At 32.8% G+C, this 14,392-nt stretch overlaps 1 protein-coding gene across 2 annotated transcripts in view; it reads right to left on the reverse strand.

The window, feature by feature from the left end:
• Nucleotides 1-1,967: 1,967 nt before the first annotated feature.
• Nucleotides 1,968-14,392, reverse strand: part of LOC119611376 (kinesin-like protein KIF21A) — a 50,802-nt gene continuing 38,377 nt past the window's right edge. Inside the window, exons 2-3 of one of the 2 annotated variants that reach the window (XM_037966938.1) lie at nucleotides 3,491-3,693; nucleotides 1,968-1,986 (exon numbers count right to left, since the gene is read on the reverse strand). In XM_037966938.1, the coding sequence (XP_037822866.1) occupies nucleotides 1,984-1,986; nucleotides 3,491-3,693 (206 nt within the window). In that variant the 3' untranslated portion in view covers nucleotides 1,968-1,983. Of the gene's footprint in view, nucleotides 2,056-3,490; nucleotides 3,694-14,392 lie in introns of both variants that reach the window. The other variant, XM_037966937.1, reaches the window with a different exon arrangement.

Raw genomic sequence — 14,392 nt, forward strand, 5'->3', positions numbered from 1 at the left:
TTATTATTTAGTACCTTTTGAACAACTGTGTTTATTTTTGTGCTTCTACTAATACATTCTCACCAGTTAGGTTTTTGACAGGGGACTTAGGTCTTTGACAATCCCTTTCGCCTATATGCTACTACTATATGTGTGAAATGTTTCTAACAATATTCCATCAACATTTTTTCAATTGTATGAAATAACATAGAATCTAGTTATTTCACGTGAAATTTTAAATAATAGTTTATTAATAAATTTAAATTGTTGGAGACCGATTATACGATTAATCGTCGATCGGTTAATATATAATTTTTTTTTGGATTAATCCTTCGTATAAACGAAAATTGCCAAATTTCCAATGACGAATAAACCGAATTAATTTTATACCCTTCACCTTCGTGAGAAGGGTATATATAAGTTTGTCATTCCGTTTGTAATTTCCAAAATATAATTTTCCGACCCCATAAAGTATATATATTCTGAATCCTTATAGATAGCGGAGTCGATTAAGCCATGTCCGTCTGTCTGTCTGTCCGTCTGTTGAAATCAGTTTTCTGAAGACCCCAGATATCTTCGGGATCCAAATCTTCAATAATTCTATCAGACATGCTTTCGAGAAGTTTCCTATTTAAAATCAGCAAAAACAGTTCATAAACAACGGAGATATAAGCAAAAATCCGAGACAACCTCTGAAAATTTCATAAAAAATAAACAACAACAACACTGCTTATTCATTGCCTTTGTATTTTGTTTTTGTTTTTCTGAGTATTTCGTTTCGTATGTTTGAATGGCTGTGTGTTTCATTGCCTTGTGTATATTGTTTTTGTTTTCTTGGTGTATTGAATTTTGTATGTTTGGATGTCTGTTGGTTTTACTGCCTTGTGTATTTTGTTTTTGTGTGTTTATATCGTTTAGCGTTGTTGTTGTTCATTATGTTTTGCTATTGCTATAATAATGATATAGTCGGGAAAATGAATTTTTAAATACACTATGGTGAAGGGTATATAAGATTCGGCACAGCCGAATATAGCACTCTTACTTGTTTTAATTAAACAATTAATAAAAGCTTACCATTTAACAGTAAATTTTATGTATGTACATTTTATACAAAATGCAATATCTTTTGATGATGTGTATAGCAATACTTCAGAAACTTTTTAAGAATTCGTTCTGAATTGCCTATTTCTAGAATGGGTTCATACAGACACGCTTCAGATTGAAAATAATGATATGTAATATACTTCTACAACCAGTTTATAATATTGTTGTTTTTCTTAAGTATTTCTAATAAGTTCTAATCTCTAAAGCCAGAAATTAATTAGCTTAATTTCTTTATATCATGAATTCTATGAGAAATCAATTAAGAATTAACCGATGGTCTTCCGATATCTTAAATCAGACATATAAGACATATCTACATTAAATGTTTAAAAATTCCTAAAAACGCGAGATTTATAGCGATTTTAATTTGTTCAAAAACTACAAAAAATCAAAAAACTTTGAAGGTTCATATCTTTAAGAGTTTATATCGGATTTTGTTGATTAAGAACACAATATAATACTATGGCTGTGCTCTTTCATTCTAATATAATATGTATGTTAAAAAGTTAAAGATAGTGCATTTTTTACGGAAATGCACTTTTTGATATCATTCTCCCTGTTTAAAATTTTCTAAAAGTGCATTATTAATCGATTACTTGAAGGTTTTTATGCAAAATTTAAAAATATTTTTTGTGACGTGCATTACATATATTTTTTTCGATTTTTTACATGAAAAGAAATAATATCTAATATTTCATAGAATTAACTCAATGGAATATTATAAATACGATTACTTTAATTTTAATATCGAAATAATTCGCCAATATTTTTTATTTTAAAACAAACACAAATTAGTTGGCTGACAATAACAACATTAATAACACATTATTAACATTAATAATGGGAATAAATGTTATTGTTTTGAAAGTACTTCGTTTTATGGGTAATTTTGATGGGTCATTACTAGCATAAAATAAAACTTGTAATAGTTTGCAACGAGAGAAAAGGTTTTCTTGGTTTTTGCTCTTCTTGCTAGATTTTTGAGTAATGAACGCCAGTAACAATTGTTTCTAATTTGTACTAACTATTAAAAACTTTTAGTTATTGAATAGGTTCACTGTTTTGTTCACATTCAAATTAATTATTTGCAAAAAGTAAAGGACTAATTAGTAATTTTATAATTTTAGATAATAACATGATGTCTTTGGTATCACTAGTAAGACAAAAATTAGCGAAATACCTAATAGCTGATTTTTAGTAATTTTTTTCTAACATACTACGTTTTTTACCTATATTTTTTGGTTCACTTGTTTAGGTTCATTCCGAATAAAATCAGTTTACTGCTGGTAGTGAAAAAATCGATTCATATTCTGGTGTCTGTGAATATAGACATATATATTTTTTTAAAAATAGGCCGCGGTAAGCCATTGACTGAAGAATAAAATGGCAAAATTTAGCGTTTCTGGAAACTGTCCAAAATCACAGGAATTTGGCAAAAAAAAAAAATTGGGCAAATTTAGAATGTTATTCGCAATTTTATAAGAAAACAGTCTAAATATTAAGAAAACATTAATAAACGTACATATGGAGTCATAACAAAAGAAGACAGAAGAGATTTAATAAAATCTGGCTCCAAGTCAAGTGATTCTGCAGCAGAAATTGTGGGTGTTACATTGCCTAGCTGCAATAAAACGTATTGTAAGAAGGGCCAATTTCGTATTATGAAACATGTGAACTTCAATTTCTTTCATCAAGTAGGAATTGTAATAATTGTAATGCCATACTGGAAATAGCTTTTTCACATTTTCGGATATCTTTGAATCCTTGCCGTGGATATTTCAAAAATGTAATGTCCCGATCCATACCGCCAGGGCTGTAAATGGATGGATTCGATGCCAGAATGTAAAAATTTTGGAAAAGCCTCCATAATCTTCTCACCTATTTATTATTGAAAATGCTTCGGATATTCTTTCTCGTAAAGTGTATAGATCGGGTAGACAGTATAGGCTTGGACCAAAATTCCCTTGTCATTACTTAAGAATCTTAATAACTCTTTATCACCTCGAATTTTCGAAGTTATCTCAAGTAACGGCGGATATGTTTCTTACTCAATCTTTTCTAAAACCTTGTAAAAATATTTATAAAAATAAAAAAGTTTATTGAAAAATGCATTTTGTTGTTGTTTTTGTAAATTAAAGATGATGAAACTATTCAAATGAGCCAAAAAATATTGTTCAAAAACGTAGTGTTTTAGAAAAAAATTTTTAAAAATCGGTTATTAAGTATTACACTAATGTTTGTCTATCTAGTGATGCATAGGACATTATGCTATTAATTAAAATTTTAATATAACCAATTAGTCCATTATTTTTTGCAAAAAAATAATTTGAATGTAAACAAAATAGTGAACCTATTTAAGTGAGCGGGAGTGTATTTCAATTAATATAAAATCACATAATTTGTCTACCTTAATAACTTTGAGCTCATTTAATTGTGAACGCAGATTTCGTAGTTTTGTTTCTTGTGATATCATCTCCAACTGTTGCCGCGCATGTTCCCGTTGTGCTTGTTGCAGTTTCTTCATTTCGTTTCTCATAGTTCCAATTTTACGCTCATATTGATCTCGTACTTTATTTATTTTATCATCTTTTTGATTTTCCGCATTTGAACCTAAGAAATATAAAATATATTAAAATATTAGCTGTACCGAAATAAACAAAATTTTATTTGTGAATAGCTAGTAATATAAAATGGTATATCAAATTTGTAATAAAATTTTATTTCTCAAAACATTTTAATTAATTTTATTTAACATTAATATTATTTAATAATATTTTAATTATTTAATGTATTATTTAATATTATTTAACATTATTTTGAATGTTTGTACTTGTTTTTCAGTTAATACCCCAGGAATTTTGGATTTTTTTGATAGATAAATAAAATTTAGCATATCGAATTTTTAATAAGGGATTAAAAGTCACCATAAATATCGTGTACGCTCACGTATAGTGCCTTTACACGTACAGATGTTATTATAATTTCTACAGAGAAATTAATTTCCTACATTTTAGTTGAAGATAATTATACCTTTCACCTTCGTGAGAAGGGTATATATAAGTTTGTCATGCCATTGGTAATGTCTATTATACAATTTTCCGACCGTATAAAGTATACATATTCTGAATTACTACAGATAGCGGGGTCCGCCTGACCGTCTGTCTGTCTATGTATATGGTGAAATCAGTTTTCAGAAGACCCCAGATATCTGCGACATCAGACATTCGTTCGGGAAGAACGCTTTTTAAAATCAGCAAGTAAGTATGCAAATATACTTCTTTTTGTACATTTTTCTTATTTTTCCATAATTTTATAGGTGTAAATATGACCATAGACAAATATTCTATAGAATCACTATTAATTCATACGCTTTGGTATGTACATTGTACATGTATGTACATATTTAGTATGTCGTAATTCCAAATTATATAAATAATAAAAACAAGTAAGAGTGTTATATTCGGCAATGCCGAATCTTATATACCTACCATCAAACCTCGTTTGACTAGAATGAAACTTACTTATGTCGAACTTCATCTATATACTCGTATTTTTTAGGCCAGTTATAAGCATTAAAGTAATTTTCTGAAGGGGACCTTATATAGGGGGTAGGGTCAATTATGGGTCGATCCTAATATAATTTGGTAGACAGAATTTGGTTCGTATTAAATTTATTTGTGTCGAATTTCATCGCTACACTCGTATTTTTAAGCCATTAATGAGCGTTGCAGTCATTTTCTAAAGGGGACCTTATATGGGGGGTAGGGTCAATCATGGACCGATCCTCATAAAATTTTTTAGATAGATTTTGACTCGTATGAAACTTACTTATGTCGAATTTCATCTATATACTAGTATTTTTAAGCCAGTAATGAGCGTTAAAGTCATTTCCTGAAGGGGACCTTATATGGCGGGTAGGGTCAATTATGAACCGATCCTCAGAAAATTTTGCATAATGATTTTGGATCATAAGAAACTTCCTTATGCCGAATTTTATCGCTATATTTGTATTTTTAAACAAGTTATGGCTGTTAAAGCCGCTTTTCGATTTCCTACTTGTATGGGGGCTATCAGAAAATGTGAACCGATATTGCCCATTTTCAATACCAAACAAACCTTACCTGTTAGAAATATTTATGTAAAATTTCAACCCTCTAGCTCTTTCCATTGGGACTCTATCGTGCTTTCAACAGACAGACAGACAGACAGACGGACGGACAGACATGGCTAGATCGACTTAGAATTTAATGAGGACCCAGAATATATATACTTTTGTGGGTCTATGACCAATATTTCGATGTGTTACAAACGGAATGACAAAATCAATATACCCCCCATCATTTTTGATGGTGGGTATAAAAAATGCACAGCTGATTAATATTGTATATGGACTTTCAGTACACTAACTGTCAAATTTCACATAAAATATTCTCCCTCGGATAAATGCTCTTTGATCTGGAAAAATATGCAATAACAGTCATGGAAAGTTGAGATTGAACTATTATTACAATAAACCCCAAATTTTAAACCTACCACGAAACCTACCTAAATTTGGTACATTTAATAAAATAAACACAGCTAAGCCGAATTTTTTTATGAGCCGGTAAAAACTCGGCGTAAAGTCGATTAGCCGCCCCCGCCGATCAATTTTACCCATTCAACCGCCGCCGAAAAAAAGTGATAAGCTTGCTTCTCTTGTTCTCTGCTCTCCCCTTTATTGTAGACAAATCTCATTGTTTTTTCAATTTTCTTTTCTGTTCATCTGTATTAGTTTTTCAATTTGCAAAAAGTTAACTAGTACAAATAAAATTTATTTTTTACTCCTATTAAATAAAAAACACTACCATCACAAATATGTTCAAAGTTTATTAATAAATTATATAAAATTTGGAAAAATTTGTTAATGAAGTTTATACATAACATAAAGAATAAACCAAAAAAATTGCAAATTTCTATTTTGAACTTTATAATAAATTCGGTATTTACTTGTGAGTTTTACTTGCTAATTATACATTATATACATAATCAATTATATTGTTCTTTTTATGTCAAAAATATTTGAAATTTTACAAAGGAGGCGTGGAATGGCCATCTACAAAAAAAAACATTTTTTTGTTACAAGTTTTTTGTTTCTACTTGTTTATAGACAGAGAGTGTTCTACTTTTTTATGTCATTTTTTGGAGAAAAACAAATACATAAACAAAAAATTAAAGCTTTTGCATCATATTTTGGAGTCATTGCTAATTGTGTTTTCGGTGTGTAAAGGGTAAATAATAGAAGGATTGCATATTTGAAATATAGCGTGTCCATAGAAATATTATGTGCAAAAACGTTAAAAATTAGTTAAAAGTCGAAATACAATTATATTGCCTACAATTACATAAAGTCCATAAACTAAAAATTTCCTGGAAGTTTTAAAAAACAGTGCGTCGCATTAAAAAAAAAATTGTGTGCAAATAGATTTTGGTCGTGTGTTAATTGTAGCAGAAAAAAGTTAATTCTATTGTCTACTTAAAGACTTCCAATCTAAAATTTTTTGGAGGTCCAAGAAACTCTGCCCGGCATTAAAATATTGTGCGCAAACATACCGAACAAAACTAAATAAATCTAAAAACAAGTAAGAAATTATAGTCGGGCTAGGCCGACCATATAATACCCTACACCTTTGACAAAAATATAATGTGATTTAGTTGCCATAATAAAGCATTTAAGTTGAATTGTACCTTGCCTTAGATATACATACCTAAGCCGTTTATTGTTGAATAAAATTGTGCACAATTAAGTGAAATTTTGATGGGGGCTTTTCATAGGGGCTATGAGAACCTATTATTATGGAATTCGTGGGGGTCATCAAGTCTTGTATACAACTTGGTTATTGCAGCTTTTTGTCGAGATATGAGTATATTAAACATAATTATGAACTTATGAACCCGCCGAATAGGGCTTCGGCGGGTTCAGTTGTATGGGGGCTAGGTGAAATAATGGACCGATGTAAAGCATTTTCAACAGGCTTCATTTGGAATTATCTCCAAAATTGCGACCTGTAGTTTAATTACAAGTTTTAAAAGCCCTATACGAGGGGTTCATTTGTATGGGGGCGGGGTGAAATAATTGATAATAATTGATAATAATAATTGATTACAAGGATTATAAGCCCTATTGGGGTGTTCAGTTGTATGGGGGCTAGGTGAAATAATGGACCGATCTTAACCATTTTCAATATTCTTCGTCCCTGGGACAATAGAAGATCATGTACCAAATTTCATTGAATTATCTTCAAAATTGATCTGTAGTTTGATTACAAGGTTTACATGGACGGACGGGCAGACGGACGGACATAGCTAAAATGATTCTGAGCCGATTGGTATACTTTAAGGTGGTATAGGACCAATATTATTGTGCGTTACAAACATCAGCACAAACCCAATATACCCTCCCCACTAAAGTGGTGTAGGGTATAACAAGTGCTTGACGTGTGGAAATTGAAGCAGATAAACAATAACATCGTCTACAAATATCTAAAGAAATATTGTGTTCAATTATAAAACTGTTGATATTGTATACAAATACTTGAAGACCATAAAATTTATTGGAAGTGCAAAAACAAGCTTGCCGTGTGGAATATAAATCAAAACATTGGAAGTACATATCCTAAGGCGAAAGAACAACAATTATCGGCAAATACAAGGTAAGTCAAAACATGATTGTTTAATCAAAAAATAAAAAGACGATGCGGTTTTGGTTTGATCTCTTTAATGGCCACAGAAAGAATGTTCAAACAAAACATAGAAGTTACTTGTTATAGTTAAAGATTTTTGCAAGTATCTATTTACAGTTACAAAATTATAAAAAGTAAAATAGAGCGATAAATAAAGAGAGTGTCAACTAAAAGAGTTATTATTAGTCTGTTTTGTACCAAATTCTTAAATAAAGTATAATATTGAATGACATTTAAAGGAATGAATTGATAAACATAAAATGAAATTATTATAAAATGAAATATATAATATTAATTAAATAAAATTATTAAATATGATTGTGACCGAACATACTCCCCGCCATTGAAAATAGTTTTCAATCAGTTTCGTCTATTGGTAAGGGAGCAATTTTGTGTATAGATCTTCGAAGAATGCCTTTTGATGTTTGGACGTCTACCACTCGAATTTTTTCCTCACGACCAGGAATTACTTTTACGATTCGAGCAAGAAGCCACTGTTGTGGGGGTATATTATCCTCATGAACGATTACTAATCTACCTACTTGAATATTTTGAGATGACTTGAACCATTTAGCCTTTTGTTGTAGTGTGAGGACGTAGTCTCGTACCCATTGTAACCAAAACTGCTGCTTCAAGTATGTAACCATTTGCCAATGCTTTAGATAACTGATGGTTTTGTGGTTTTCTAAATTTTCATCAGGCAAAGAAAGTAACGAGGAACCAATTAGCATGTGTCCTGGCGTTAAAGCTTCTCCATCATTCGGATCATCCGATATAGGTGCTATAGGGCGTGAATTCAAGATGGCTTCCACTTCAATAAGAATTGTTTGCAGCTCTTCATATGTAACACCAGCGTTAGACATATTTTTTACTAAAATGTTTTTTGTGGATTTTACTGCGGACTCCCAAAGTCCGCCGAAATGGGGTGATCGTGGTGGAATAAACATGAATTGGAACCCAGTAATTTCACTATATTCCATTATAGCTTTGGTGTTATCTTTATCGAAGAAACGCTGTTTAAATTCGTTGAGCTTTGCGTTGGCGCCAACAAAGTTTGTGGCGTTGTCACAATATAAACGATGAGGTATTCCACGTCTACCTATAAATCTCTTCAAACATAAAATAAAGCAATTAGTAGACAGATCCGAAACGAGTTCAATGTGGATAGCCTTTGAGGCAAAACAAACGAAAATAGCCACGTATGTTTTGTATGGCGGTTTTCCTCTGATCCTATAAGACGTGTAAAATGGACCACAGAAGTCTACACCACAAATGAAAAAAGGACGTTGAGCCTTGAGACGATCAGCTGGTAGGTCACCCATAATTTGTTGTAATAGCCGAGGTTTATAGTTGAAGCAGTGTATGCAGTTTCGTACTATTTTTCTTACTATATCTCGAGCGTTTATGACCCAAACTTGTTGACGAAGAATTCCAAGAAGAGCTTTAGCTCCAGCATGAAGATGTTTTAATTGAAGATACTTGATGTAAATGGTAGTAAAACGATGGTCTTTCGGGAGTAATGCTGGAAACTTTGTGTTGAACGATAAGGGTGCATTTGCTAGCCTGCCACCAACTCTAGGTATCGGTAATGTTGTTTTGTAATTGGGCATGTCTTGAAGAAATGGCGATAGTTTTTGCAATGTGGGTTGTAAAGAATTACCTTTTTGTAAGTAACAAATTTCATCTCTAAACGAAGATTGTTGAATGTCGTGTATTATTTTCCAAAACGACAATTGTAGTTCTTCGGAAGTTATGAATGAGTTTCGTTTTGGTTTGTGAAATAGACGATGAATATAAACGATGATGTGCAGTATTCGAAGAAACGATGATTGATTTTTTATGATTTCCGAAATGATTGAATTAGCGACGATGGTTGTTTAAAAACAATGTTTTTCTGATATCTGACGAAGGAAGTTCGGTAGTAGATATGGTGTTTTTAGGCCAATCTTGTTTATTTTTTGTTAGAATGTCTGGACCTCTAAACCAGATTGTAGAAGCAAGTTCATTTGCGAGACAACCGCGAGATACGACATCCGCCGGGTTTTGTATTCTGAATTTCTGATACCCTATTGGCAACAAAACACACATACGATGATGAATGATTTTTAAGCCAATTTAATACTATTTTCGAATCTGACCAGAAAAATATTTGATACTTATAATTTTGAAACTTATCTTTAATTTTGGCCCATGTGCGACTCAGTAAGAGAGCAGCGCATAACTCTAATCTGGGTAGTGATTGTTGGACGACAGGCGCAACCTTAGACTTAGCAATAAGTAGATTTACTTGAAAACCATTGGGAACACGTAAACGAATATACAAACAACAGCCATAAGCCAACTGTGAGGCGTCCGAAAAACCATGGATGTCAAAATTTGTATCTGGGGACAATCCAACAAATCTGGGTATTTCTATTTGGTTGATGTATGGTAAGGTTTTTTCGATTTGGAGTCAACGATTTTGTAGTTGTTCATTTAAGGGTATGTCCCAACCAATTTGCTGCTTCCACATTTCTTGTATGAGGATTTTGCAAGAAAGAAAAATTCTTGCAACTACCCCTAACACCAAACGCTTTGTAGGTACTTCAATAATTGATAATTCAAATTGAAAACAAAATACGTCTTTATCCGGCTTCCAATACATTCCAAGAGCCTTGGTAATATTTTCATTACTTGTTTTTAGGAGCAAATCTTCATTGGAATGTGATATTTGTGAACAATTGGAAATCCACTTTGATAGTTTTAAACCTGCTCTATCTAGAATTTGTGTAATTTCAGTCTTTTTTACTAACAGTTCAGTAAGAGTTGATGATCCCGTAAGAAGGTCGTCTACGTAAAAATCTTGCTTGAGAACATGAGAGCCAATGGGAAATTCTTGTTTGTATGTGTCAGCAATGAATGAAAGACTACGTATGGCGAGAAACGGTGCAGCTGATGTACCATAAGTTACAGTGTTGAGCTGATATAAATCTAGTGGACTATTGCCGTTGTCCCTCCAGAGGACTAGTTGGAAATTTCTATCTTCTTCATGCACCAAAAATTGTCTGTACATTTTACAAATGTCTGCTGACATAGCGAATTTATGAAAACGAAAACAAAGAATTGCGATGATTAGTTCTTGCTGGATGGTTGGTCCGATCATTAATATTTCATTCAATGATTTATTTGTGGATGTATGAGCTGATGCGTCAAACACCACTCTCAGTTTGGTTGATGAACTTTGGGGACGCAAAATTGAATGATGAGGTATCACGTAATGGGGTTTATTCAAAACATCGTAGCTGACTAAAGACATGTGTCCAAGTGAAATATATTCTCGCATAAATTCCATGTACATTTCTTTTATCATTTCGTCCTTTTGAAGGCGCTTCTCAAGGTAAATAAAACGACGACGAGCGGTTTCAAAAGAGCTACCAAGTTGTTCTACTGGAAACTTAAATGGCAAACGAACCTTGACTCTACCAGTTTCATCGAAAACTGTATTTTTAATGAAATGGGACTCACATTGATTTTCCTCTTCCGTCATTAACGATTTGTTTTGGGCAAATTCTTCAATTTCCCAGAATGCTTTCAGCATTGTGTCTAGCTCTTGGTAGGTAATGACACTGCAGGACAAAATTTTATTTGGTATCTGAGAATCAACCTTGCCTCCTATAATCCATCCTAGTTTAGTGTTAATTAGACAGGGTAGCCCTTCTCCTAGAATAACCTTGCCATCAAGTAGAAGATCGAAGAAAATCTCTGAGCTAAGAAGTAAATCAATGCGCTGGGGTAATTAAAAATTCAGGATCTGCCAGCTCCAGATCTGAAGGAATATTCCAATTACTAGTATTGACGCGATCGGCTGGTTGCTGAGACGAAATTGATTTAGTGATCGAGAATATTGATGTGAATTCAAATTCTGATGTACGAGATTTAACCGTTGCGGTAACTTTATATCTTAATTCTGTGCGAATATCCGAGACTCCAGCTATATCTTGAATGGACCTGGTTTGGCTGAGACGAAGTCGAATGGCAGTTTCTTGGGTGATTAAATTAATTTCCGAGCACGAATCTAAAAGAGCTCTTAAAGGCTGTAATGTTCCAAATTTATCTCTAACGAAAACAATAGCTGTAGGGAGCAAAACTCGACGATGAGTGCGAGTGACGAACGATGAATTTATTGTTAAATGGATGGCTGCTGAACCTGTACTTTGTCTGGACGATGATGTTTGCTGGTTTGAATTTGATTGAATCGAAGACGACGGTTGAATCGATGATATGGAAGACTGTGTCGATGATGAAGGATGTTGAAATGATGGATTCGAAAATGTATGACGTTGTAACGATGAACTTGATGAATCTGAAGTATGTGAACCTTGATTATGCAATGATGTGTGATGAGAAACATGACAAGTTCGGCATCGAGATTTTGAAATACATTTTGACACCATATGTCCTTTACGTAGACAATTGATGCAAAGATTAGAGGATTTTACAAAATCAAAACGACGGGGTACAGGCAACGATAAGTATGAAGTACAATTTCCAACAAAATGGTCTTTGCTTTGGCAATACTCACAGAAAATATTCGATGTAACGAGGGATAAACCTGGACGTCTAAATTTCAGCTTAAGTTTCGGTTCTGGATCACGAAAGGAGTCGGCTTCAGCAGTTCGGCTTTCAAGGAATTGACAGCGACGACTAAGAATGGAGTAGCAGTCATCCCATTATGGTAATTTGCCGAAATCTTGTTTCTCATCATAAACGGCTTTGGATTCCGAATCGATTTTTGACAAAACAATGTGTATTATAATTGCGTTCATAACGTCAAGTTCTGAACCCAATGATAATAAAGAACTTCGAATAGCAGCAACATTGTCCAATATAGCACGTAAACCTGTAGAACTTGGTTTATTTATGGGCGAAATCGAAAATAGGGTATTAACATTATCGATGAAAATCAAAGATTTGTTGTCGTATCTGTTTTTTAAGCTGTCTATAGCCTTTTGATAATTTTCTTCTATTACTTGCAAGGGCTCAATTAGTGGAAGTGCTTGGCCACTAAGGCAGTTCAATAGGTAATTAAATTTGTCAATAGTAGGAATGCAAGTTTCATCGTGAACTAACATTTTGAATGTTGTAATAAACCGTGAGTATTCAGAATATTTTCCATCGAAAGTGGGTAGTTTTAATTTTGGAAGGCGATTTTGATGAGAAAATGATGAAGTTGTATTCAAAAAACTTTGATCTACATCACTAGAACGTCGCTTCTTATTTAACAAATCTACCATATAACTTTTGCTCGCGATAAAAATTTCCTCTAAATCAGTACGGCCTTCATCAGAAGGGTCTAAGCATTCAATTTGAGTTTGAATATGGCTCACCTGCTTGAAGTACGACTCCAGCATTTGTAAACGACATTCAATTATACTTAGTATAGTCAGCAGATGATCCTTCCTTTTCTATTTTCGTTTTTAAATTAGAAATAGTGCGCTTCATAGTTGTTCTTTGAGATTTTAATGAAGACAAATCAGACTTCAATTTAGCTGCTGTTTCGTCCTCATTAGCCATTTTTTTAAATAGTAGCTAAGAAAATTTATAATATACAGGCCGAAAATGTATCAACACTAGTAAGCTGCTTTAACTACCCAACACAGATGAACTGGTAAATATTTTTAGTAGAATTTAATATTAGTATGTGTATATATTTGCTGTTCAATTACTTACAAGAACCTTAAATTGTCTCAAAAAAAAGAAGTAGCAACGAAGAGTTTCAAATGTTGATGAAAGAGTACAATAACGATGAGATGAAGTTTTATTGTTGTTTCAAATGAATACCGAAAAATCCAAATGATGATTATGTTGATGAATAAAACTACAGCAACAGAGTTTGGTGGCTAGCCAGCTGCACAACTTAATTTGTTGATGATAATGATATTCTGCTTACAGAGATTTTTGGAGAACGACGATGATGAAAGCAGCGACAAGTAAATGCACAACTTAATTTAAAGATGTTAATGATCTTCACAATCAGAATACTTTTCACTCAATCGCTATTGTTTTTATACCCACCATCAAAAAAGATGGGGGGTATATTGTGTTTGTCATTCCGTTTGTAACACATCGAAATATTGGTCATAGACCCACAAAAGTATATATATTCTGGGTCCTCATTAAATTCTAAGACGATCTAGCCATGTCTGTCCGTCTGTCCGTCCGTCCGTCCGTCTGTCTGTCTGTCTGTCTGTTGAAAGCACGATAGAGTCCGAATGGAAAGAACTAGAGGGTTGAAATTTCACATAAATATTTCTTATATGTAAGGTTTGTTTGGTATTGAAAATGGCCAATATCGGTCCACGTTTTCGGATAGCCCCCATACAAGTGGCCCCTCGAAAAGCAGCTTTAACAGCCATAACTTGTTTAAAAATACGAATATAGCAATGAAATTCGACATAAGTAAGTTTCTTATGATCCAAAATCACTATGCAAAATTTTATGAGGATCGGTCCATAATTGACCCTACCCCCCATATAAGGTCCCTTTCAGAAAATGACTTTAACGCTCATTACTGGCTTAAAAATACTAGTATATAGATGAAATTCGATATA

The sequence above is a fragment of the Lucilia sericata genome, unplaced genomic scaffold (assembly GCF_015586225.1).
Source record: "Lucilia sericata isolate MDLA Ls3-8-SP2 unplaced genomic scaffold, ASM1558622v1 Contig001437F_arrow, whole genome shotgun sequence".
Classification (NCBI taxonomy): domain Eukaryota; kingdom Metazoa; phylum Arthropoda; class Insecta; order Diptera; family Calliphoridae; genus Lucilia; species Lucilia sericata.